This window comes from Entelurus aequoreus, linkage group LG15, assembly GCF_033978785.1.
Source record: "Entelurus aequoreus isolate RoL-2023_Sb linkage group LG15, RoL_Eaeq_v1.1, whole genome shotgun sequence".
In the NCBI taxonomy this organism is placed as follows: domain Eukaryota; kingdom Metazoa; phylum Chordata; class Actinopteri; order Syngnathiformes; family Syngnathidae; genus Entelurus; species Entelurus aequoreus.
The window spans coordinates 26,453,423-26,477,904 of record NC_084745.1 but is presented as its reverse complement, the minus strand read 5'-3'; the positions used below and the strand labels follow the sequence as shown (position 1 = coordinate 26,477,904).

Here is a 24,482-nt window from a genome sequence, read left to right as displayed (position 1 = left end):
TGATATCCTTTACACACCGATGTCGCTTGTTGATGCAGTACAGCCTGAAGGATCGAAGGTCACAGGCTTAGCTGCTTACGTGCAGTGATTTCTCCAGATTCTCTGAACCCTTTGATGATATTGCGGACCGTAGATGGTGAAATCCCTAAATTCCTTGCAATAGCTGGTTGAAAAAGGTTTTTCTTAAACTGTTCAACAATTTGCTCACGCATTTGTTGACAAAGTGGTGACCCTCGCCCCATCCTTGTTTGTGAAAGACTGAGCATTTCATGGAATCTACTTTTATATCCAATCATGGCACCCACCTGTTCCCAATTTGCCTGTTCCTCAACTTTATCAGTATTTATTGGCACCTTTCCCAACTTCTTTGTCACGTGTTGCTGGCATCAAATTGTAAAGTTAATGATTATTTGCAAAAAAAAAAAAGTTTATCAGTTTGAACATCAAATATGTTGTCCTTGTAGCATATTCAATGTCTTTGTAGCATATTCAACTGAATATGGGTTGAAAATGATTTGCAAATCATTGTATTCCGTTTATATTTACATCCAACACAATTTCCCAACTCATATGGAAACGATGTCTGTAAGTATTTTCGGAGTCAGGCGCATTTGAAATGAGCTACCTTTCCTATAGCAGGCCGGTCCTGGATGCGCACCAGCAGACTCTGGTCCAACCACAAACATCCCTGATCTGACAAGGAAGGAGGAAAAGAGTATACAGAATATTGACTCTAAATAAGCTACTTTGCCATCTGCTTGCATTGTGTTGTATAAACAATCAACAGGAGAAAATTATTTAGTGCCAAACCTGAAGAAGAGTCGCGAGCCTCCGCCTGCTGCTACGGTGTTGATGTCCAGCTGAGGCGCCTGCAGGGTGACTCCGGCCGTGGTGGCTTCAAACACGTGCTCATACTGGCCCGCATAACGACTCACGTCAGTGGACGTCCCTACGGAATCACAAAACACGGAAGGAATACAGTGCACCATTATGTTACAGATGCGCACGTGGACTCACCGCCCATGTCAAAGCCAATCACAGGTCTATTCTCCATCTGGCTGTAGGAGGTGATGGCGTAGCCCACCACTCCGCCCGCGGGGCCAGACAGGACGGCACGCGAACCGCAGAACTGCTGCATGGGAGTCAGACCACCGTCTGACTGCATGAACAGGACGTCCACATCCTAGAAAATATATTATGCCAAACTGCAATTTATTCAACGAGTTAGACACCAAAAACAATAGAAACCAAAACAGGAAGTACATAGGAAGGAAGCAATAAGATTATTATTATCACGAACTAAAATATCATAGTTCAGTATAATACAAAGCAAATGGTGCATTTACTTTGTACCTGTTAAAGTGTCACAAGGCTTGCTTAATTGAGCACATTTAAAAAAAAAAAATGATAGTTTACTATTGAAGTAAAATTTGCAGGAATTTAGTTTGAATGGCAAACCCCAATTGAAACAAAAATGATGTGCTTTATATTAGAGATCGAATGATATTTTTTTCTCAGGGCCGATACCGATACCAATTATTAGTAGTCACAAAGGCCGATAACCAATATTTGGAGCCAATATTCAGTTCAGTTCAGTTTCAGTTTATTTGGAACATTCATACGATACAATGTAATGCATCACACAATTCCAGTTGTTTCATTACAGCACGTCCGAAAAGGAGTAGGAAGAAGCAGAGCTTTTTTAATCCTACCCCTTTTCATATTATAGCAATTTTATCAAATTTCCTTGTTCTCTGTAACAGAACAGTGAACAAATAAATAATAAATAACTAATATACAATAGTAAGCAAACAAATATTAAATACATAAATAATCTTTGTCTCAATAAAACAAATTTAAAAAAGGAGAAAAAAAGGGTTCAAGATGTTCATCATAATTCTTGTTCTGTGTACTTTGTGAACACTTGTAGTTTGAACAGTCTCTTAAACTGAATCATATTGGTGCTTTGTTTGATTTCTTTGGTTAATTTGTTCCATAATTTACAAACGTTTGTACACACACACACACACACACACACACACACACACACACACACACACACACACACATTTATAAAATAATTCCATTATCAATATTGGCAACGATAATTGGTCAATCTCTACTTTAAATTACGGTACCTGACCTTTCACCTCTTCTTGCTACCTTAGTTGCCTTGAGTTGGGTATCATTCCGGATGTAGGAACAAACATTTGTTGCCAGAAGTCGGAAGTTTATGTCTATGAAAACCAAATCAATGCGCGGAAGAAATCGGTCCCGGAAATGATTACAATTGTCAAATATGGTAAATATTGTTCATATTACATATTGTTATGAACGTGTCTGTTACTACATTATATATAGACTTGCAGTGTGTATATAAAAGTTTTTTTTTTTTTAAAGTTGTTTTAGAGGCTTTGAAGGCAACAACAGTGACTCTCATTAGCTGCATCTTTCAAGTGTTATTTTTAAAATCCTAATAAAAAGAAATGTGTGTAATTGTCTCCCATAATGATTGTGAACGATAGGCAACATTCCAAAAAAAGTAGAATTCCCCTTTAAAGCTGACACAAAGTTTTGTCGTTAAATATACAGTATTTAACGTCTGCTTTTACAAAATAAAAGTATATATATTTTCAAATAGCCCCCGCATGTTTTGGCTTGTTGGTGAAAAAGGTTTGGACACCGCTGACTTTGAAGTACATACCTTCAAATCTCCTTCGAATCCAGAGGTAAAACCTTTTAGATACTCCCGAATTTTGGGTGTGAGGTAGGCGTCGGCACACACGGTGTAACCTCGAGGGACCGCCCTAACCATGGGCATGACCTCGGAGGACAGCGACACCTGAGTGAAGCCCAGTTGACGGGCCAGGGAACCCACTGCTTTCTCATGCTCCGACCATCTGAGGGGGGGATAAAGGGGGAAAAACAGAGCTGCAAAATGCACAATGTATGGGGCCGCATTTCTTTCTAAAGTTCTCTACACAAAAGATGTGCGCAAATAAAGAAAATACTGCATCAACACAAATATAAGACGATTCCTCTTTTTTACGACCAATTCATTTGAACAAGGGAACTTTCATTTTGAGCGAGTGTGTTTCTGCTGCAACTCCACAGGTTAGGGGTATGTGTGAGTGACAAGAAGAAAATCACTCATCTCTGTATAGTCACATATTGTGCAATCAAAAACATATTGTTTGGGGATGTGCATTCAACTATAGTACCTTAATTGTTTTTCAAATATATTTGCATATATAAAATCAAATGGAAAAAAAACAGTTTATTTAAATATATGACTGACTTTACAAAGTTTTATTTTTTTTAAATTTACTCTAGACCCCACACAAACAAAAAATAGATTGTAACATAGTTATTACTTTGTTATTTTGCAATAGTGACTTATTTATTCAAACAATTGTGTGTAGTAAAACATAATTTTCAAAAATGTTTTACTTATATGCTATTATATTGTTTTAGATTGTATATTTAGTTGGAAAAAAATATATATATTTTTGCTAAACATATTTTTCCTGTGTTATCATAATCAACTAATTCCCAGCATTATTCAATGATCATGACGTTTCTAGTCAAACGTTTCAGTATCAGTATGGGCGATACTAGTCTTGTATTTACTTGGTGTAAGCGCCATGTTTGGTTATGGAAATGCTTTTTAATACTGAGTTGATCCAAGGTAATTTGTTCATATCCACCCGTTTAGATGACGAATTAATCATCATAATCACACAGACAAAAAAACAAAAAAACAAGCGCCTTTTCGTGTTTTTCTCACCATCTCCAGGGTCTAAGTTGAATGTCAAAGTTGACCAACTTCTCGGTTTATGGCCACAACATTCGACTATACCAATGAGAGGCATGATTTATAATCTGGATCAGTGGTTCTCAAACTTTTTTCACCAAGTACCGCCTCAGAAAACACTTGGCTCTCCAAGAACCACCATAACGGCAAACAATAAGATACAGTAGCGTACTAGGCCTACAAATTCATTAAAAACAAGGCAGAGAATTTATTTAACTAGTATATTTAATATTTTTGGCCATTGTAGCATTACACACAGTTTGAACAGTAACATTGTGTTTAAAAATTAGGAAGATCAAACACTGTACTTTAATCAAGTGATTTTTTGGCATATCACGAGATGGAGCCCGCCTACCACAGTTTGAGTAACCCTGATCTAGAATGAACTTTTACCAACTCAGAAGCGATGCAGCAGCTCACCGCCTCAGTATGTCAAAAGCTACATAAGCTAGTTACCGCTCTGTGATCATGGTGGCGCTAAAAATAGATCGGCTGCGTTAGCGCTTTTAATAACAATATTGCTAATACTTGGTTAATATTCAGGTCACAAGATGCAAATGGGAGTATTGTTGGCGGTTTTTGGATGTTTATTTAGATGGCTTCATGGGCGCAATTGTGTCCTCCCATTAGCTGCATTGTTAGCCACCTCATATTTGCTGTATATTAGGAATTCAAATGCTAAAAGATATTTAAAAAATGTGTTCTGGTCTTATATAGGGATAGTGAAGAATAAAAAAGTGCTGTTCCTCTTTAAGCAAGAATCAATTCTGCACAATCACATTATTCAGACACAATTTACTACCATTAATGATCGATTAATAGGCCACTCCCATATAGGATGTACAGTGGAACCTCAATTCACAAATCCCTCATTATATCAACTTTACGATATGCGAAGCACAGACAAAATAAAAACATGCTTTGTTATATGAACCTTGTCTCGTACGAACGTTTCCTCCACCCATTTTGTACCTGCAGCACAGCCATTCTATGCCCGGCAGCACACCCATTGTGGCAAGCTAATCAATCTGCGGTGCTCAATCAGTTAACACAGCAGTGTCGTTGTTAGCTACTGTGCTAATTGCTATTTTGTGTGCTTTTTAAGCCTTTTTTAACACATTTTTTTGCTAGCTCAATAGGAATCCAAAGAAAGCAATGGACAAGCGATATATTGTTTGAAGTATTCCGTCAGGATCCACAGCGTTGTCAACACTGCCTCCTCCCCACATCACCCTTTCTTTGGCTCAACGCCAATAATATTTTATTCCTAATCATTGTAGCGACCTGGCTGTTAATGTTAAGGAGTTTTGTGATTTCAAACTGTGAGTGCACCACAGTGGTAGTGACAGTGTGTGTGTGCGTGTCGGCAGGGCGGCTGTATTTAAGGACAGTTATTGTTGTTGTTGTTTTGGCTTTGTTATTAAATAGAAAGTTGATCCATGACCCCTTGTTATGTTTGCTTGATATACAGTCCTGTATAGTGCTTTCGGTAACACTTTAGTTTGGGGAACATATTCACCATTAATGACTTGCTTATTAAAGTAACAAAGACTTCATTTAGAGTTATTTGGACACTAGAGGAACATATAAGGGTTAGGGTTACTAATAAGCAAAAATTCTGAGGTTATTGAGGGAAGACTCTTAGTTAATGGCTTACTGGTTGTATAATAAGGCTATGCAGAATAAGGCATTAATAAGTACATAATAATGACTAATTAAGAGCCATTATGTTACTAATTTGCATGTTAATAAGCAACTAATTAATGGTGAAAGTGTTACCGTGCTTTCTACTATGTGCAAACACACTAACTTTTACTTTCGTCGAGGCTGGAAGCCGTTATTCATGTTTACATTGTTCCTTACCGAGAAATGAGCTTCAATATACAAACATTCCTATTCACGAAAATGTATAAATCTAAGTTCCGTTGCACATGTTTGTGTAATTACTTAATGGCTTTCTAGCCAGTCCATTCCCTTTCAAGATTGCACATGTGTCAAGTGTGTCGTTTAAGTGTGGAAAAAAAAGGGGGCAGAACTAACGTGTAGGCGTGAAGCAGAAGCACAGCCAGACTGCTGATTCCCCGAGACAGAACTCCCTTCAGGTCCTTCTCCACACGCTCCAGATCCAGCTCCCGCCACACCTCTAGACTATCCCCGGTGCTTCCTGCGGGAACACAAAATAAGTGTAAAAGTGCATCAACATTTTAAAGTGACAGGAATTACCCCCCCCCCCCCCCCCCCACACACACACACCTGTTACAACACGCTTGGGATCCTTCCTGGGCAGTTTGCAGCCATCTTGTCGGAGGACGACTCGCTCGTCCACCTCGATAACCTCCTCATACAGCACTTCGGGCATCGATACCTCCTGTGTGCACACATTGCATAACGAGTTACAGATACACAAAGATACACTCAACCTGCAAATGCATATCTCAGTCTGTGTGTGTGTTTAATCAGATTTGTGTGTCAGTGTTCTAATTTGTGTGTCTGTATTTAGATTTGTGTGCATGTAAGAAAAGAAAGTGATCGAGAGGCCATTGTTGTCGGCTTCAACAGTGATTGTCATAAGTGGGTGCGAGGCGCCCACTAGTGGTGAGTATAGGCAAAGGAAAGGTGAAGTCTCACCCACATTTTTTTACACCATCAAATTGCTGCACGCACACACAGATCTTCCATCTTAGAAGTGTGAACAAGGTTTTGTGTAAAAAAGACAGCCAATCGAGGGGTTGCTGCTTTACACAAATTTGAACAGACACAGATATTTTTTTTTAAACACACGCAGATCAAAATACAGACATTTTTTTTTTAACAAACACAGATCATAATAAGGACAAAATACAGTCACACAGATTTTTTTTCCACACACACACACACACACACACACACACACACACACACACACACACACACACACACACACACACACACACACACACACACACACACACACACACACACACACACACACACACACACACACACACACACACACACACACACACACACACACACACACACACACACACACACATAAATACAGACACATTTTTTTACACACACAGAAATAAAGACGTGCAGATTTTTTTTACACACGCACACATGGTCTTTCCCTTGTCGTCAGCTGCAAAAGTAAGTATTATTTACAGACAGATTTTTGTTTTACACACGTACAACGAAATTCGGACAGATAGATTTTTATATATATATATATATATATATATATATATATATATATATATATATATATATATACATATATACATATATACATACATGTATATATATATATATATATACATATATATATATATATACATATATATATATATATACATATACATATATATATATACATATACATATATATATATATATATATGTATATATATATACATATATATATATACATATACATATATATATATACATATACATATATATGTATATATATATATATATATATACATATATATGTATATATATATATATATATATATATATATGTATATATATATATATATATATATATATATATATATATATATATATATATATATATATATATATATATATATATATATATATATATATATATATATATATACATATATATATATAAAAATCTATCTGTCCGAATTTCGTTGTACGTGTGTAAAACAAAAATCTGTCTGTAAATAATACTTACTTTTGCAGCTGACGACAAGGGAAAGACCATGTGACAGCTTGGAGAGACAGATGACAGGAGGAAATAGACCCCAACGGGGCTGTTATGGGCTAGCTACCCACAGCAGCAGGCTACGTCACCCTATTAGGGCTAGGGCACAAGAGCCACCTTATCTGGCTACAGAAAGTTCAAGAAGAACAATATCCCTAGAGTCTGCGAGAGCAGGGGCGCAAGAAGACTCACAGGCTGATCTCCCGGTAACGACCCTTGGAATGGACACGACAATGAATGAAGGTAATACTAACACTCTTGAGAAACCAGCAGTTGGACATGTTCTTCAGATGTGTGTGTGTGGTTGGGCTAAAGTAACATCAACCCACGGTCTTAAAGTTCACCAAGGACAGAAGAAATGCCTGAAAACCCCTAACCCAGGGCCCCGCATTGACCGGCTTCTGTTAAGAAGAAGGTTAAATCAGTCGGATGAAACTCAGCGGCAGGAAGAAACCCACAGTCCGCAGAGCATCAGCACCCTGCAGGATGAGGGGGAAGCTTCAGGCAGAACCACCAGTCCAAGACCATACCCAGTACACCGCAAAAAGGAAAACATGCAAGGACGTAAGCCGTTGGTGAAATGGCCAAAGTCTAACAGCAAGGAGTGGGAAACGGAGGGTGTGGCATGGAGGGGGGTGTACCTGGGACGCTAGGTACACCGTTGAGCCCTCTGGAGACGTCGTGGGCTTCAATCAACGAAACGTCGATGAAGCAGGGTGCCCACCCGAAGACCCCAATGACATACTTACCCTCCCTTTCACCACTCCACACCGACTGCTACCGTCAGGATTGTTCCTACTTACCAAGGGATTGAAACATCTAGTTCGATTTGCTTTACTATACGACACATTTCTGCTCAAACTCTTAATGGATCTGTCCCAATACAGCATGTACATGTACACACATTAGTACATGTAACTGTATGTACATTATTTAAAAAAGACCCCTCTCTCTGAAAATGTAAAAATAGAGATAAAGGCATCATGTAATAAAAAAGCTGACACACTGATACTATTAATGAACAAAAACACAAATATTTGTCTTTAAATATATAGATAACGTTTATTTAGAGCATTTTTATTAGATATTACAGATTACATGATGGCGTCGCGTTCACACCCTAACACTGTTTTACCAAACATAATAAAAAATCCTGATTAATAATCCTGATTTCAATATTGATAAACATCATCGTAATTATTATTTTGCCCATAATCGTGCAGTCCTATGTGTAAGACTAGACCTCATACATGAACACTATTTTTATCTTATATGGACAAAAAGTGCAGTTACGTCTTCAGGGTTTTTCCTGCGTTCAAAATGTTGTGTCGTCCCCAACAAGAGTGATTGATATCGCTCAACACAGCGTTGTGTTGATTACGCTACTTGTTTGACATTATTCAGGCCTTTATCGTGTCCGGAAAAGGACAGTCTGCCTTTTCTGTGGTATTAATGAGATTTAAAGGACTGTTGTCAGTCCGATGTTGATGTGATAAAACCTCTTTCTTGATAGGAAGCTACATACTATTGTAACTGTTATTTCTTCGTGCACATAATACATATTTATAAAGTGTTTGGATGTATTCATTTATTTCAAATGTTCATTAAATGCAGTATTGCCTGACAAAAAGTGATTCAACGGAATATTTTGATATTTACACATGGCATATTTACACACGCATATACCCTTATGAGTATTACATATATCAAAATCAAGTACCTACTGTACTTGTACTTTAATTTTTTTTTAGAGAAATGCTTTCACATTTTGTTATTATTGTTAATATTATATGGAATTAATTTTTGGCAGCAGCAAAGTGGCCATTTGGGTAGTTTTTAGCTCTAAAACGGGTATTTCAACATGTTAAAAGTACAGTAGGTACTTGATTTTGATATATTTAATGCACATAAGGGTATTCTAGTCAAATATGCAGAGATGAGATGTGTCAGTATCAAAATATTACTTGAAATCAATTTTTGGCAGCAGCAAAGTGGCCATTTGGGTAGATTTTAGCTCTAAAAAGGGTATTTCAACAACAGTACAGTAGGTACTTGATTTTGATATATGTAATGCTCATAAGGGTATTCTAGTAAAATATGCATGTGTAAATATGCAATGTGTAAATATCAAAATATTAAGTTTAATCACTTTGTCAGGCAATAATACATTTAATGAACATTTTACATAAATTAATAAAGGTCAACTAAAAGGAATTACCCCAAGAAAGCATTACAAGCAAAAAAAAGTTTCCTCCGTGTCAGAGTAACGTTTATGTTTTTTAGTGTTGCAGATAAAGCAGGCAAAATCAGCCACTCTCGCGAGGAGGAAAGTCAAGAGTCCAGGTGCAACAGAGCAGAGAAATGAACATACCAGGCAGTTAAAATGTAATAATTCATGGTGGTGACAACATGTGGAAATTTTTGTCCACAGAGCGCTTGGATGCTGCTTCAAAATCCCCTGAGTGTCTCAAGCAAAAGTGGCCCCACCACACGAGCTATGAGCCCATCATTCTCTTATGCAAGCACTTAGGCCACTGGTGTCAAACTCAAGGCCCAGGGGCCAGATCTGGCCCGTAAACACCTGGAAATGTTGTGTGTCAATAAAGTACTTAATATTTTCTCACTAAATGTAATGGATTTTTTTCATTTTGTCAGAAAAAATATATGTACTGCTTGAAATTGCATGCCTTTTAAACTTGAATAGTATCCATTATTGCAACAAATATTACAGTACATTATCATACTTTCCAAACATGTTTTGTCTAAATAAATAAAAAAAACTTAAATATCTGTTTGACTTAATCCTTTGCTAAACTCTCTTCCAAATGCGATTTGCCGAACTCACACTTTTTTCGTTTTTTTCAGGCGAGGGACTTTGTAAAGAAGCAGTTCCCACACTTTCCAAATCGTCCTCCAGAAACTCTTATAGATACATTGTTATCTTTGAGCCCTAATCATCCATCCATCCATCTTCTTCCGCTTATCTGAGGTCGGTCGCGGGGGCAGCAGCCTAAGCAGGGAAGCCCAGACTTCCCTCTCCCCAGCCACTTCGTCCAGCTCCTCCCGGGAGATCCCGAGACGTTCCCAGGCCAGCTTGGAGACATAGTCTTCCCAACGTGTCCTGGGTCTTCCCCGTGGCCTCCTACCGGTCGGACGTGCCCGAAACACCTCCCTAGGGAGGCGTTCGGGTGGCATCCTGACCAGATGCCCGAACCACCTCATCTGGCTCCTCTCGATGTGGAGGAGCAGCGGCTTTACTTTGAGCTCCTCCCGGATGATAGAGCTTCTCACCCTATCTCTAAGGGAGAGCCCCGCCACCGAGCGGAGGAAAATCATTTCGGCCGCTTGTACCCGTGATCTTGTCCTTTCGGTCATGACCCAAAGTTCATGACCATAGGTGAGGATGGGAACGTAGATCGACCGGTAAATCGAGAGCTTTGCCTTCCGGCTCAGCTCCTTCTTCACCACAACGGATCGATACAGCGTCCGCATTACTGAAGACACGAACCGATCCGCCTGTCGATCTCACGATCCACTCTTTCCTCACTCGTGAACAAGACTCCGAGGTACTTGAACTCCTCCACTTGGGGCAAGATCTCCTCCCTAACCCGGAGATGGCACTCCACCCTTTTCCGGGCGAGAACCATGGACTCGGACTTGGAGGTGCTGAATCCCATCCCAGTCGCTTCACACTCGGCTGCGAACCGATCCAGTGAGAGCTGAAGATCTTGGCCAGATGAAGCCATCAGGACCGCATCATCTGCAAATAGCAGAGACCTAATCCTGCAGCCACCAAACCAGATACCCTCAACGCCTTGACTGCGCCTAGAAATTCTGTCCATAAAAGTTATGAACAGAATCGGTGACAAAGGGCAGCCTTGGCGGAGTCCAACCCTAACTGGAAACGCGTCCGACTTACTGCCGGCAATGCGGACCAAGCTCTGACACTGATTATACAGGGAACGGACCGCCACAATAAGAGAGTCTGTTACCTAAGGCTGAAACGACGCGTCGACATAGTCGACGTCATCGGTTACGTAAATACGTCGACGCCGTTTTTGTGCGTCGACGCGTCGCATATTTACGTCACACTACCGTCATGGCGAAGCGCAAAGCAGACGATGCGAGCGGTGCGAGCGAGGGAGAAAAATCACGCCAAAAGTCGTCAAAAGTGTGGGAGTATTTCAATAAACGGCCTAATAATGTTGTTGTATGCACGCTGTGTCGAGCGGAAATGGCCTATCATAGCAGCACAACGGCTATGAACGAACGTTGGAAAAGAAAGCCATCAACCATCAACTAGTCAATCGTCCGCACGAGTATACGTTGTCATCATTACACAAAAACATGAATGTGTCATTTGTATCTGCTAGGGGTGTAACGGTACGTGTTTTGTATTGAACCGTTTCGGTACGGGGCTTTCGGTTCGGTACGGGGGTGTACCGAACGATTTTCTAAGCTAAAGCTAACTTTAGCTGCTAAAGTCTTAACAATAACAAGCTGCTTTGCTCCTTATGCTTCTGTCTCAGCACGCAGCATTGTCCCACCCACACAACCATCTGATTGGTACACACGAAGCATTATCAGCCAATCAGCAGTGCGTATTCAAAACGTTACCAGCCAATCAGCAGTGCGTATTCATAGCGCATGTAGTCAGCGCTTCAGCGTGGAGCAGATAGGTGTTTAGCAGGTGAGCATCAGGCAGCGGACTCTCCCCAAATGATAATAAACACCTCCCAGTCAACTACTAGTAACATCACTATGAGCCCGTTGACCTTCTAGAAACTTAAACTGCAGCTCAGCTCACTCGCAGTCCTGGCTTGAGGTGGAGGCTAATTAGCTCTCAGTTCCAGCCACATCGACCCCTTCTGAGCGCCTATTTTCAGCTGCTGGGAATATTGTAAACAAGAAAAGAACCAGAGCATGTACACATGCTAACCTTTCTTCATTACAACTGTTAGTCACTCACTGGAATGAGTAGAATTGGTTATTGTGTACTGTGTTAGACTGGATGTTTATTTTGCACATTTTAAAAGCAATACTTAATGTTTACAGTGCTCCAGAATATTTAGATTGGCACTTTTTTGTATTGGATGTTTATCTTTATTTTTGCACATTTTAGCAAATAAGCAATACTTTCACTTTTGTTGAAATGTTTACACTGTTGTTACAGAATATTTCGTTTTGCACTTTTTTGTATTGGATGTTTATCTTTATTTTTGCACATTTTAAAGCAAAATAAGCAATACTTTTACTTTTGAAATGCTTATACTATTGCAGAATATTAAGATTTGCACTGGATGTTGACTTTTATATTTGCACATTAAAAAGCAAATAAGCTACTTTTAATTTTGTTAAATGTTAAAAGTTTTAAATGTTTACATTGTTACAGAATATTTAGTCATGTTGTTGTCAATGTTGACTGAGCGGCCATACTTCTTTTTTTTTGTAAATAAAAGCCATGCCTTTTGAAAAAACTGGCCTACATTTATTTTTTCATCTTCATTTTGAATAAAAAAATAATCGGTAAAAGGTAAAATAATCTATAGATTAATCGAAAAAAATAATCTATAGATTAACCGATTAATCGAAAAAATAATCTATAGATTAATCGATATAAAAATAATCGTTAGCTGCAGCCTTACTGTTACCCCATACTCTCTGAGCACTCCCCACAGGACTTCCCGGTACACGGTCGAATGCCTTCTCCAAGTCCACAAAACACATGTAGACTGGTTGGGCAAACTCCCATGCGCCCTCAAGGACCCTGCCGAGAGTATAGAGCTGGTCCGCAGTTCCACGACCAGGACGAAAACCACACTGTTCCTCCTGAATCCGAGGTTCGACTATCCGGCGTAGCCTCCTCTCCAGTACACCTGAATAGACCTTACCGGGAAGGCTGAGGAGTGTGATCCCACGATAGTTGGAACAGATCCTCCAGATCCCCTTCTTAAATCATAAAAAATGCATCTCCGTGCTATATACCTCCTTAAGTTCAGTTGCTCCAAACTCTCTATCAGTGATAAGAGCCTCGTAGGAAAGCGATCTTAATACCAACATATCCGATCAACACTGGAACTCTGCCCTGAAACTGGTCCACTCCTCCTCGATATGTGCCCGTCATAGTCTCATCCAATGCAAAGTAATCCATAAAATTCACTACACTAATTCAAAACTATCCAAAATCTACCCCACTGTTAGCAATACCTGCAATAGATGCAAACAATCTCTGGCTGATCATGTCCATATGTTCTGGTCCTGCTCTAAACTATGTTCCTTTTGGGAGGGCATTTTTGACACAATCGGAAAGGCATACGGTCAAAACTTTTCCCCCAACCCATTATAAGCCATTTTCGGCATATGCCCTGATAACATGTGCCCGGTACCACTAAAACGCGCTGTTGCTTTTACGACCTTGCTGGCCAGGCGATTGATCTTGTTTAATTGGAAGCTGCCTCACCCCGCATCACACGGCCGTTGGATTAGAGAGGTTCTCTACAATCTAAAACTGGAAAAACGTAGGTTTTCGCTAAAAGGCTCGGCTCAAGCGTTTCAAAGCTCATGGAGTCCTTTCTTGCTGTATGTCAATTCTCTTGACTTATGCCCGGACGCAGATGAGGAATAATCTCCCTTTTATTTATTATTATTATTATTATTATTATTATTTTCTCCTTTCAGCCTCTGTCTGTCTCTGGCCTCGTATGGGTGTGAGTGTGAATGTGTCTGTTTTTGTCGCCTTACTTGTATGTTTGTGCCATATGTCCCTTGTTGGTTTGACCTGAGTGGGGTGGGAGGGTGGGTGGGTGGTTTGGGTTTTAAGGGAAAGGGTGTGGAGAATTTACTGACTTTTAAAATTGTACTGTTTCGACTTGCACTTTTTTCTGTCTATTTGAAAATGTCAATAAAAAGAGTTGGATTAAATATCTGTTTGACTTATGATTTTACATCAAACAACCCATCAAATTAATAAAAATTACAATACATGTTACGGTGTTCTTTACAGCATATTACTGTAAATTGAAAAAAACTATCATTTTTTTGCGTTTCAATTCTGGCGCATGGTCAGGATTGTACAAACCTCTGCCTCAAATTGAACCAGGAAAAACCATGGTCTTACATCCATAAGTTGCCATCTTGCGAATGTTTCACATTTATTATTAAGAATCCTGATGTCTGGTGTCAAAACCAGTGACCGCTGCGAAAGGGCAGCTGACAACCTGGGAAAGACCTGGTGACGGCCTGAAGAGACTGCTGACAGGTGGGAACAGACCCCAACGGGGCTGGCACGGGTTAGCTACCCTTGCTAGCAGGACCCTTTCACTACACAGTGACCTGGATCCACCCAACAATTGCTACGGAAAATTCAAAAGGAAAAATACCCCTAGAGTCTGCGAGAGCGGGGGCGGAAGATGACTCACCGGTAGACCACACGGTAACAGACCCTGGAACGGAAACGACAACGAGTCAAATGATCAGCATGATAGTTAATGGAGTAACAGCACTGGCAGGACACAAGTTACAAAGCTGCATCTGTGGCTGGAAAAAGTTTACATCAGAGAAGGGTCTCAAGATCCACCAGGGCAGGAAAAAGTGTCTGAGAGAGCTTAGCGAGGGGCCTCGCATTGACCACTACTTCCTCAGAAGTAGGGCAAATCAGTCGAGTGAAGCCCAGCGGCAGGATAGTCACCACAGTCCACAGGGTATCACAACCCCAGACGAAGCTCAATCAGGCACAGATTCAACAACGAACGCGAGTCCAGAGCCCACTCCACCACAGACAGCCGTAGAGAGGAAGATGAATGGACGGAAGCCTCAAATCTTGTGGCCTAAATCCTGCCAGAAAAAGGAGTGGGAAACCACCGACACAGACCTTGTCCATCTTTTAGAAGGTCTGAAAGGGTTAGTGGAAAAAAAGATGGACAAGATTGGAGAGATTATTTACAGCTATGGAGCGGAGAGATTTGGGGTGAAAAGTAAGAACCTTACGACACAGACGGAACCGTCAGCCCCTCTCAAGTCCAGGAGACAACAAGAGATTGAAAGACTTGTGAAAGAAAGAAGGGGCCTGCGAAAGCAGTGGAAAGAGGCCACAGAAGTGGAAAGGAAAGGACTTGAAGCACTACAGGGCGACATCAAGCAGCGACTTGCAACACTGCGAAGAGCAGAATGCCTGAGAAAGCAACATAAAAAGAAAGAGCGAACGAGGACTGCCTTCTACAGAGATCCTTACAAGTTTGTCAAAGACCTCTTTGTCAAGGAGAAAACTGGAATCCTCAAAGTACCCATAAGGGAACTAGAGGAGCACCTGAGGAAGACCTACTCGGACAGCCAGAGGCATGTGCCAGCCAGCATTCCAGATGACATGCCACCAATCGAACCACCTGAGCACCAGTTTGAAACGAGGCCCCCCACATGGAGAGAAGTTGAGAGCACTGTAAAGCGGGCAAGAACAGCCTCAGCCCCTGGACCCAACGGTGTCCCATATAGGCTCTATAAGAACTCTCCAGGCGTCTTGAAGTACCTCTGGAAGCTAATGAAAGTGGTGTGGGAAAAAGGAATTATACCAAAGGCATGGCGAAGAGCAGGGGGGATCCTGATTCCCAAAGAGAAGAATTCCTCAACCATCGACCAGTTCCGCCAGATCAGTCTTCTAAATGTGGAAGGAAAAATATTCTTCAGTGTTGTGGCCCACAGGCTCTCAGTATTCTTGCTGAAGAACAACTATGTTGACACCTTAGTGCAGAAGGCAGGGATAGGTGGTTTTTTAGGATGCCTGGAACACACAAATGTCATCTGGCACCAGATACAGACGGCCAAGAAGGACAAGAAAGACCTGCATGTGGTTTTCTTAGATCTTGCCAATGCCTTCGGGTCAGTGTCTCATGAAATTCTATGGACAGCGTTCAACTTCTTCCAGGTCCCTGAGGGCATCACAAGGATGGTCAAAGCCTATTTCCAGGACCTCCAGTTCTGCGTCACAGCACAGGCCAGTACAACTGCCTGGCAGAACCTCGAGATAGGCATAATGGCGGGCTGCACCATCTCTCCACTGGCGTTTACCATGGCAATGGAGCTCATTATTCGAGCATCCCGATGGGTGGTTGGAGGGGAGCGGTTAAAGAGCGGGCTGCGTCTTCCTCCAATAAGGGCGTACATGGACGACATGACAACAATAACAACAACAAATGCATGCACCAAACGCCTGCTGGATAATCTCCAGGGAAACATCAAATGGGCACGAATGGAGGTTAAACCAAGCAAATCCCGCAGTATCTCCATCATCAAGGGCCAGCTCACCAATGAGAGGTTCCACATCAACAACGAGCCAATACCAACAGTTCTAGAAAAGCCTATCAAAAGCCTGGCCGCTGGTATAGCGCAGAACTCAAAGACTCCAAGCAGGTGGACCAACTCAGGCAGGATACAATCAGTGGCCTCAATCAGATCAATAACACCGCTCTCCCTGGGAAGCTGAAACTGTGGTGCTTTCAGTTTGGGCTGCTGCCCCGTCTCATGTGGCCAATTTCCATCTATGAGGTAGCTCTATCCCATGCCAATCGGCTGGAGAGGCTGGTGAATGCACAAGTGAGGAAATGGCTTGGACTGCCGAGATGTCTTAGCAGCGTAGGCCTGTATGGCAACAGAGCACTCTCCTTACCGATCTCAAGCGTGGTGGAGGAGTACAAATGTGCCAAATCAAGGGTGGAAATGACTCTCACAGACTCCCGGGATCCATTCGTCAGAGGTGCTGCTTCAACCCTAGCGACAGGGAGGAAATGGAATCCATCTGCAGCAGTCGCAGTGGCAAAGACTGCCCTCAGACACCGGGATATAGTGGGGCGTGTCCAATATGGCAGAGGGGGCCTTGGTGTGGAAGCAACAACACCCACGTGGCAAAAGGCAACTGCAACCAAACGGCGGCCCATGGTGGTGGAGGAGGTGCGCCACCAGGAGGAAGCAGCCAGGTGTGCCAAGGCAGTCTCCCAAGCCCAGCAGGGCCGCTGGATGAGGTGGGAGGGCGTGGAGAGGAGAACAATCACGTGGAACGAAATATGGAGCATGGAGTCTGATAGACTAGGTTTCATCATTAGAGCCACATATAATGTCCTGCCCTCTCCAACCAACCTACATCTCTGGTATGGAGAGGACCCAGCCTGTCTCCAGTGTACAGTCCCAGCAACCCTCAAACACATCTTGGTAGGTTGCAAGACCAGTCTGACTCAAGGGAGATACACCTGGCGCCACAACCAGGTACTGAAGTGCTTGGCTGCCGAACTTGAGAACAAGAGAGTGGTCACCAATGCCATGCCTTTAAATGCTCAGGCAACCTTCCCACGCAAAACAACTTTCATCCGGGAAGGAGAGAAACGGCGGACCAAGCCATCACCTCCAGACTTGGGCCCACTAAACGTAGCCCGAGATTGGGAAATGCGGGTAGACCTCAGCCAGAGACTTATCTTCCCACCCGAAATTGCAGCAACCAGCCTGCGCCCAGACCTGGTCCTCTGGTCCATGTCCTGCCGCCGTGTCTTCATCGTTGAGCTAACGGTCCCATGGGAGGACGCCATCGATGAAGCATTCGAACGGAAGAGGCTGCGATATACCAACTTGGCAGCTGAAGCAGAGGCACGGGGCTGGAACGTGAAGGTGTGGCCAGTGGAGGTGGGCTGTAGAGGCTTTGTAGCCAGTTCCACCACAAGGCTCCTTAAAGAAGTAGGAATCAGAGGACAGGCCCAACGCAAGGCTATTAAAGAACTTTCCACCGCAGCAGAACGGAGCAGTCACTGGCTGTGGCTGAAGCGCAGGGATGCAGCATGGGCTGCCAAATAACCACGTGGTGCCACCATGCGACACACACCCAGGTCTGATCAGCCTGTGGTGGGCCAACCTTGGCAGAGGGTGTCTTGTGATAAATGGCCGAAACGCCCAATGACGTCGGGGAACACAACTGAAGATGTGTTGTACTGGTGGCACCACGTGATTAGTGCCAAACTCCACCCCACCCAAGAGGACATCTCCAACCCCATTTAATTGTTGTGCTGAATATTTAGGGATCTTTAACAACTAGTCCTATTAAGAATCCTGTATTTATTTATAGTATTATTTTGTTTCTGCCATATTACTTTGTGTATAATTCTTGTGTTGCTTTCATATGCACATTCAACTTTCTACTTGAGGTACATACTGTACATTTATTTTGAGTGTGTTTTTTTAAACAAAACTTTGTTAAAATATTTCAGTATAAGTAGTTTTAGAAAATTTTGAGCACCTTTAAAATTACAGTGATAATATTAATAACCGTGATAAGAAGTGTTCATACCGTGACATCCCTAATACATACTGTACATACCGTATTTTCCAGACTATAAGGCGCACTTAAAATCCTTATTTTCCCCTCAAAACTCGACAATGTGCCTTATTACCTGGTGCGCCTAATGTACGGAATAATTTTGGTTTTGCTTACAGACCTCATTTTTACAGACCATTTTTTTTGGTACATGGTGTAATGATAAGTGTAACCAGTCAAAGATGGCAGTCAAACATCAGAGATACGTGTAGGCTGCACTATGATGGCAATATGACTCAAGTAAACAACACCAACATTTTATATGTTCCATTGATAATATAGAACATTACACACGGCGCTCAAAAATCTATCAAAATGTTTTAGTACAACTTTGTTAAGCTATGAAACTGCACCGCTTGATGTGCTTCAACATACAAGTATTATTAGGGTGTGTGTATAAGGTAAGACATTATGTGGCGTTTTGTTTCGCAATATTATGCAAAAGCAACTCTTCTTACCTTCTGGTACCTGCTGATCTGTATTTGGGATCTGCATAAGTCCTGAAAAATTGCGCGAGTCCGCCTTTGTAGTCCGTGCCGACAACATAGTCAATAAGCTTCTTCTTTTTCTCTATCTTCTTGTTATGTGACATTCATCCTCCGCTGTTGCCATTTCTAATATAAAGTAGTGTAAAGTTCTTACTTATATCTGTCAGTAAACTCGCCATGAAAGCGCTAAAACATACCGGTGTAGTGAGTTTACATTATTCACCCAAGGAACTTTAGTTATCAGAGTTCCGGTCGTACGTTTTTTCACGGGACACATTTCCTGTGTGGTTGTGTCCAGATGAGGAGATGCTGCTCCATTATTGATTGAAGTAAAGTCTGAATGTCATTAAAACAGTTAGCTCCATCTTTTGACACTTCTTGCACGCTACACCGCTACAACAAAGATGACGGGGAGAAGACACTGTCGAAGATGAGCCACGTAAATAAGACCGCCCACAAAAACGGCGCATCCGGAAGCGACTGTCAGAAAGCGGTTTGAAGATGATCTGTAAAACATAATCTATGCAACATTTTGACCAAAGAACCACCATTACATGTTATGTACTGTATGCCACAAGGAAGTGTTTTCAATTTAGAAAAAAAATTAAATAATATGACTCCTTTAATGCGCCCTATAATCAGGTGCGCCTTATATATGAAAAAAGATCAAAAATAGACCATTCATCGGCAGTGCGCTTTATAATCCGGTGCGCCCTATGGTCCAGAAAATACGGTACATGTACACACATTAGCACATGTAAATGTATGTATATACCGTAATTTCCGGACTATAAGCCGCTACTTTTTCCCCTCGTTCTGGTCCCTGCGGCTTATACAAGGGTGCGGCTTATATACGGCCTGTTCTTCTCCGACACCGACGAAGAGGATTTCGGTGGTTTTAGTACGCAGGAGGAAGACGATGACACAATGATTAAAGACTGACTTTTCATATACCGGTAGGCTGGTTATTTTGATAACGTACAGGCGAGCACTTTGTATTACTTTGCACCGTTGTATTATTTGTACTCTGCACGAATGCTGTTTGCCATGTCAAAGATGTGAAAGTTTGATTGAATGATTGAAAGATTTATAGTTAATAAATGGGACGCTTTGCGTTCCCAAACAGTCATCTCTGTCCCGACAATCCCCTCCGTGGTAGCAGGAACCCCTATATACTACGCTAATTACACATCAAAACCCTGCGGCTTATAGTCGGGTGCGGCTTATATATGGAGCAATCTGTATTTTCCCCTAAATTTAGCTGGTGCGGCTTATAGTCAGGTGCGGCTTATAGTCCGGAAATTACGGTAACTTAAAAAATACCTCTCTATGAAAATGTAAAACTACAGATAATCATGTAATAAAAAAGCTGACACGCTGATACTATTAATGAACAAAAACACAAATATTTGTCTTTAAATATATAAATAACGTTTATCTAGAGCATTTTTATTACACATTACAAATTACATGATGGCGTCGCATTCACACCCCAACACTGTTTTACCAAACATAATGAATAATACGGATTAATAATCGTGATTTCAACATTGATAAAAATAATCTTAATTATTATTTTGCTCATAGTCGTGCAGTCCTACTGTATGTGTAAGACTAGACCTCATATATGAACACTATTTGTATCTATATGGACAAAAAGTGCAGTTAAGTCTTGTATCCATAAGCTGCCATCTTGCGAAATGTTCACATTTATTTTCATTTATAGTATTATTTTGTTTCTGCCATATTAGTTTTTTTTTAATAATGCTTGTGTTGCTTTCATATGCACATTAAACTTTGTTTATGTGTTTTAAAAAAATAAATAAAACTTGGTTTAAAAAATTTTTGAAAATGTTGAGCACCTTTAAAATTACCGCGATAGTATTAATAACCGTGATCACAATAGTCGCTAAAACACACCGGTGTAGTGAGTTTACATTATTGACCTAAGGAACTTTAATTATTAGAGTTCCGGTCGGATGGTTTTTCACGGGACACATTTCCTGTGTGGTTGTTTCCGGATGAGGAGATGCTGCTCCGTTATTGATTTAAGTAAAGTCTGAATGTCATTAAAACAGTTAGCTCCATCTTTTGACACTTCTTCCACTCCCTTCCTTGCATGCTACACCGCTACAACAAAGATGATGGGGAGACGACGCTGCCGAAGGTGAGCCACGTAAATAAGACCGCCCACAAAACGGCTGTCAGAAAGCGGCTTGAAGATGATCTGTAAAACATAATCTATGCAACATTTTGACCAAAGAACCACCATTACATGTTATGTAGACCACAAGGAAGTGTTTTCCATTCAGAAAAAAAATAAAATATGACTTCTTTAATGCGCCCTATAATCCGGTGCGCCTTATATATGAAAAATAATCAAAAATAGACCATTCATCGGCAGTGCGCCTTCTAATCCGTTGCGCCCTATGGTCCGGAAAATACAGCATATATTTTTTACACACACATGCAGAGCGAAATACAGAGAGACATTTTTTTCACACACACACACAGACACGCACACACGCACAGATCGAAATACGGACAGACAGATTTTTTTTACACACAGAAATATAAATACTTTTTTACACACACAGATCAAAATATGGATAGACAAGTATATTTTTCACACAAACAGAAATATGGACAGACATTTTTTTCCACACATATGCAGATCAAAACACGGATGGAAATATTTTTTTTTTTACACACAGATCGAAATTCACACAAATATTTTTTGACATACGCATTGAAAAATACGGACATATATATATTTTTTTTTTACACACATCTCAAAATACTGACACAAATTAGGACATGGACATTCACATCTGATTAGACACACACAAATTGAGATACAAACACACAAATGAGTACACGGACACGTCAATCCGATTACACACACTTAGATTGAGATACGTGATTGCAAATTGTTTTGCTACAGTAGCAAATTCCAAAGTTAAGAAGTGGGAGTTAATCTGATCTGTGTTGTTCTATAGCTGTAACCAATATGGACTCTACGGAATAGAAGCACAAGCACAGAGCTCGAATTTAACCACGGCAATTGCCGCGACCGCCCTCTCATTTGCCGTAATGCCCTAAAAATTGACCAACATTTGTGGCAACACATTGCCGTGACCGCCCTTACTAATGGACAAGGGATACAATGGTCAACGGTATAATGATACACAGGATAACATTTCAGACGGTTAGTAATACCATCTCCTTTATAAATTACAGATGACCCATTAATTTTTAATTCATTTTAAACAGCACGAAATCAGACGACTGCGCATTTTCGACACTTAGCTTTCTAATTATGGAGTAGTAACACCGGTAATCTCGCTCCAGTGGTGCACCCTCGGAGTATACTTAGTCAACAGCCATACATGTCACACTAAGGGTGGCCGTATGAACAACGCCAACACGGTCATAAACCTGTGCCATATAGTGAAACCACACTAAAAAACAATGACGAACACATTTCGGGACAATATTTGCACCGCAACACAACATAAACACAACAGAACACATTCCCAGAATTCTTTGCAGCACCAACTCTTCCGAAACGCTACAGTCTTTTTCCCTCGCTTCCCGCCGTGTGTTTAAGAGCGCACTGCTGTTACATGGAGACCGGTGTGGACAATATTGGATACACTTGTTCCCACACTAAAAGTATACAGCGAAGGAGAAAAACTATATGATGTTGCTTTCATTTTGACAATACAGCGTCCATCAGCTGCTGTGACTGAGAGTTAATGAGGTGAGGAAACGCGCTGTCACTCCTGTTTTTTTGTGTTGTTGGCCAAACTGTTGTACTGAACCACAAAGGGGCGTTAGAGAAGAACACATCTTGTTTATTAGACTTTATCTTCATTAGCCAAACTGCTTTGTGTTATATTTTGATATCAAAAAGTAAACGCCATGTTTTTCTAAACATTTTTTTTCATGTCACAAAGGTATTACTGTAAAAAACATTTGACACATCATTTTGTTCATGTTTTATTGTGTGTAGTTAATTCCTATACGACATATTTCTGCTCAAACTCTTAAAGGCCTACTGAAATGATTTTTTTAAATTTAAACGGGGATAGCAGATCCATTCTATGTGTCATACTTGATCATTTCGCGATATTGCCATATTTTTGCTGAAAGGATTTAGTAGAGAACAACGACGATAAAGATCGCAACTTTTGGTATCTGATTAAAAAAAAGCCTTGCCCCTACCGGAAGTAGCGTGACGTAGTCTCCTCACATTTTCCTATTGTTTTCAATGCAGCTAGAGCAGGGGTCGGCAACCCAAAATGTTGAAAGAGCCATATTGGACCAAAAATACAAAAACAAATCTGTCTGGAGCCGCAAAAAATTAAAAGCCATATTAAATGTGTCATGAGATATACATTTAATTAAGAGGACTTAAAGGAAACTAAATTACCTCAAATATACCTACAAATGAGGCATAATGATGCAATATGTACATATCGCTAGCCTAAATAGCATGTTAGCATCGATTAGCTTGCAGTCATGCAGTGACCAAATATGTCTGATTAGCACTCCACACAAGTCAATAACATCAACAAAACTCACCTTTGTGCACTCATGCACAACGTTAAAAGTGTGGTGGACAAAATGAGACAGAAAAACAAGTGGCATAAAACACGTCCTAGAAAGTCGGAGAAAGTTATACATGCAAACAAACTATACGGTGAGTTCAAGGACCGCCAAAATTATTAGGACAAAACGGCGCTCGCCAAATACTCGAATCAGTGAAGCACGTTTAATATAAACAGTGTGATTTGTAACAATTAGGGAGGTTTGTGTTATGTTTGTCCTCCTACAGAAACCATACTAAAACAAAAAAATAGATTTTTTTCCCCTCATCTTTTTCCATTCTTCATACATTTTTGAAAAATCTCCAGAGAGCCACTAGGGCGGCGCTAAAGAGCCGCATGCGGCTCTAGAGCCGCGGGTTGCCGACCCCCGAGCTAGAGCGATCCGGACCGAGAAAGTGACGATTACCCCATTAATTTGAGCGAGGATGAAAGATTCGTGGATGAGGAACGTTAGAGTGAAGGACTAGAGAAGCAGTGCAAGACATATCTTTTTTCGCTCTGA

General features: G+C 41.0%; 1 protein-coding gene across 1 annotated transcript in view; it reads right to left on the bottom strand.

Annotated features, from left to right (window-relative positions):
- The window catches only part of oplah (5-oxoprolinase, ATP-hydrolysing), a 69,568-nt gene that overhangs the window by 32,674 nt on the left and 12,412 nt on the right, over window positions 1-24,482 (bottom strand). Inside the window, exons 4-9 of the mRNA XM_062021132.1 lie at window positions 6,068-6,182; window positions 5,855-5,978; window positions 2,705-2,900; window positions 1,018-1,183; window positions 811-949; window positions 626-693 (exon numbers count right to left, since the gene is read on the bottom strand). Coding sequence (XP_061877116.1) covers window positions 626-693; window positions 811-949; window positions 1,018-1,183; window positions 2,705-2,900; window positions 5,855-5,978; window positions 6,068-6,182 — 808 coding nt within the window. The remainder of the gene's footprint in view (window positions 1-625; window positions 694-810; window positions 950-1,017; window positions 1,184-2,704; window positions 2,901-5,854; window positions 5,979-6,067; window positions 6,183-24,482) is intronic.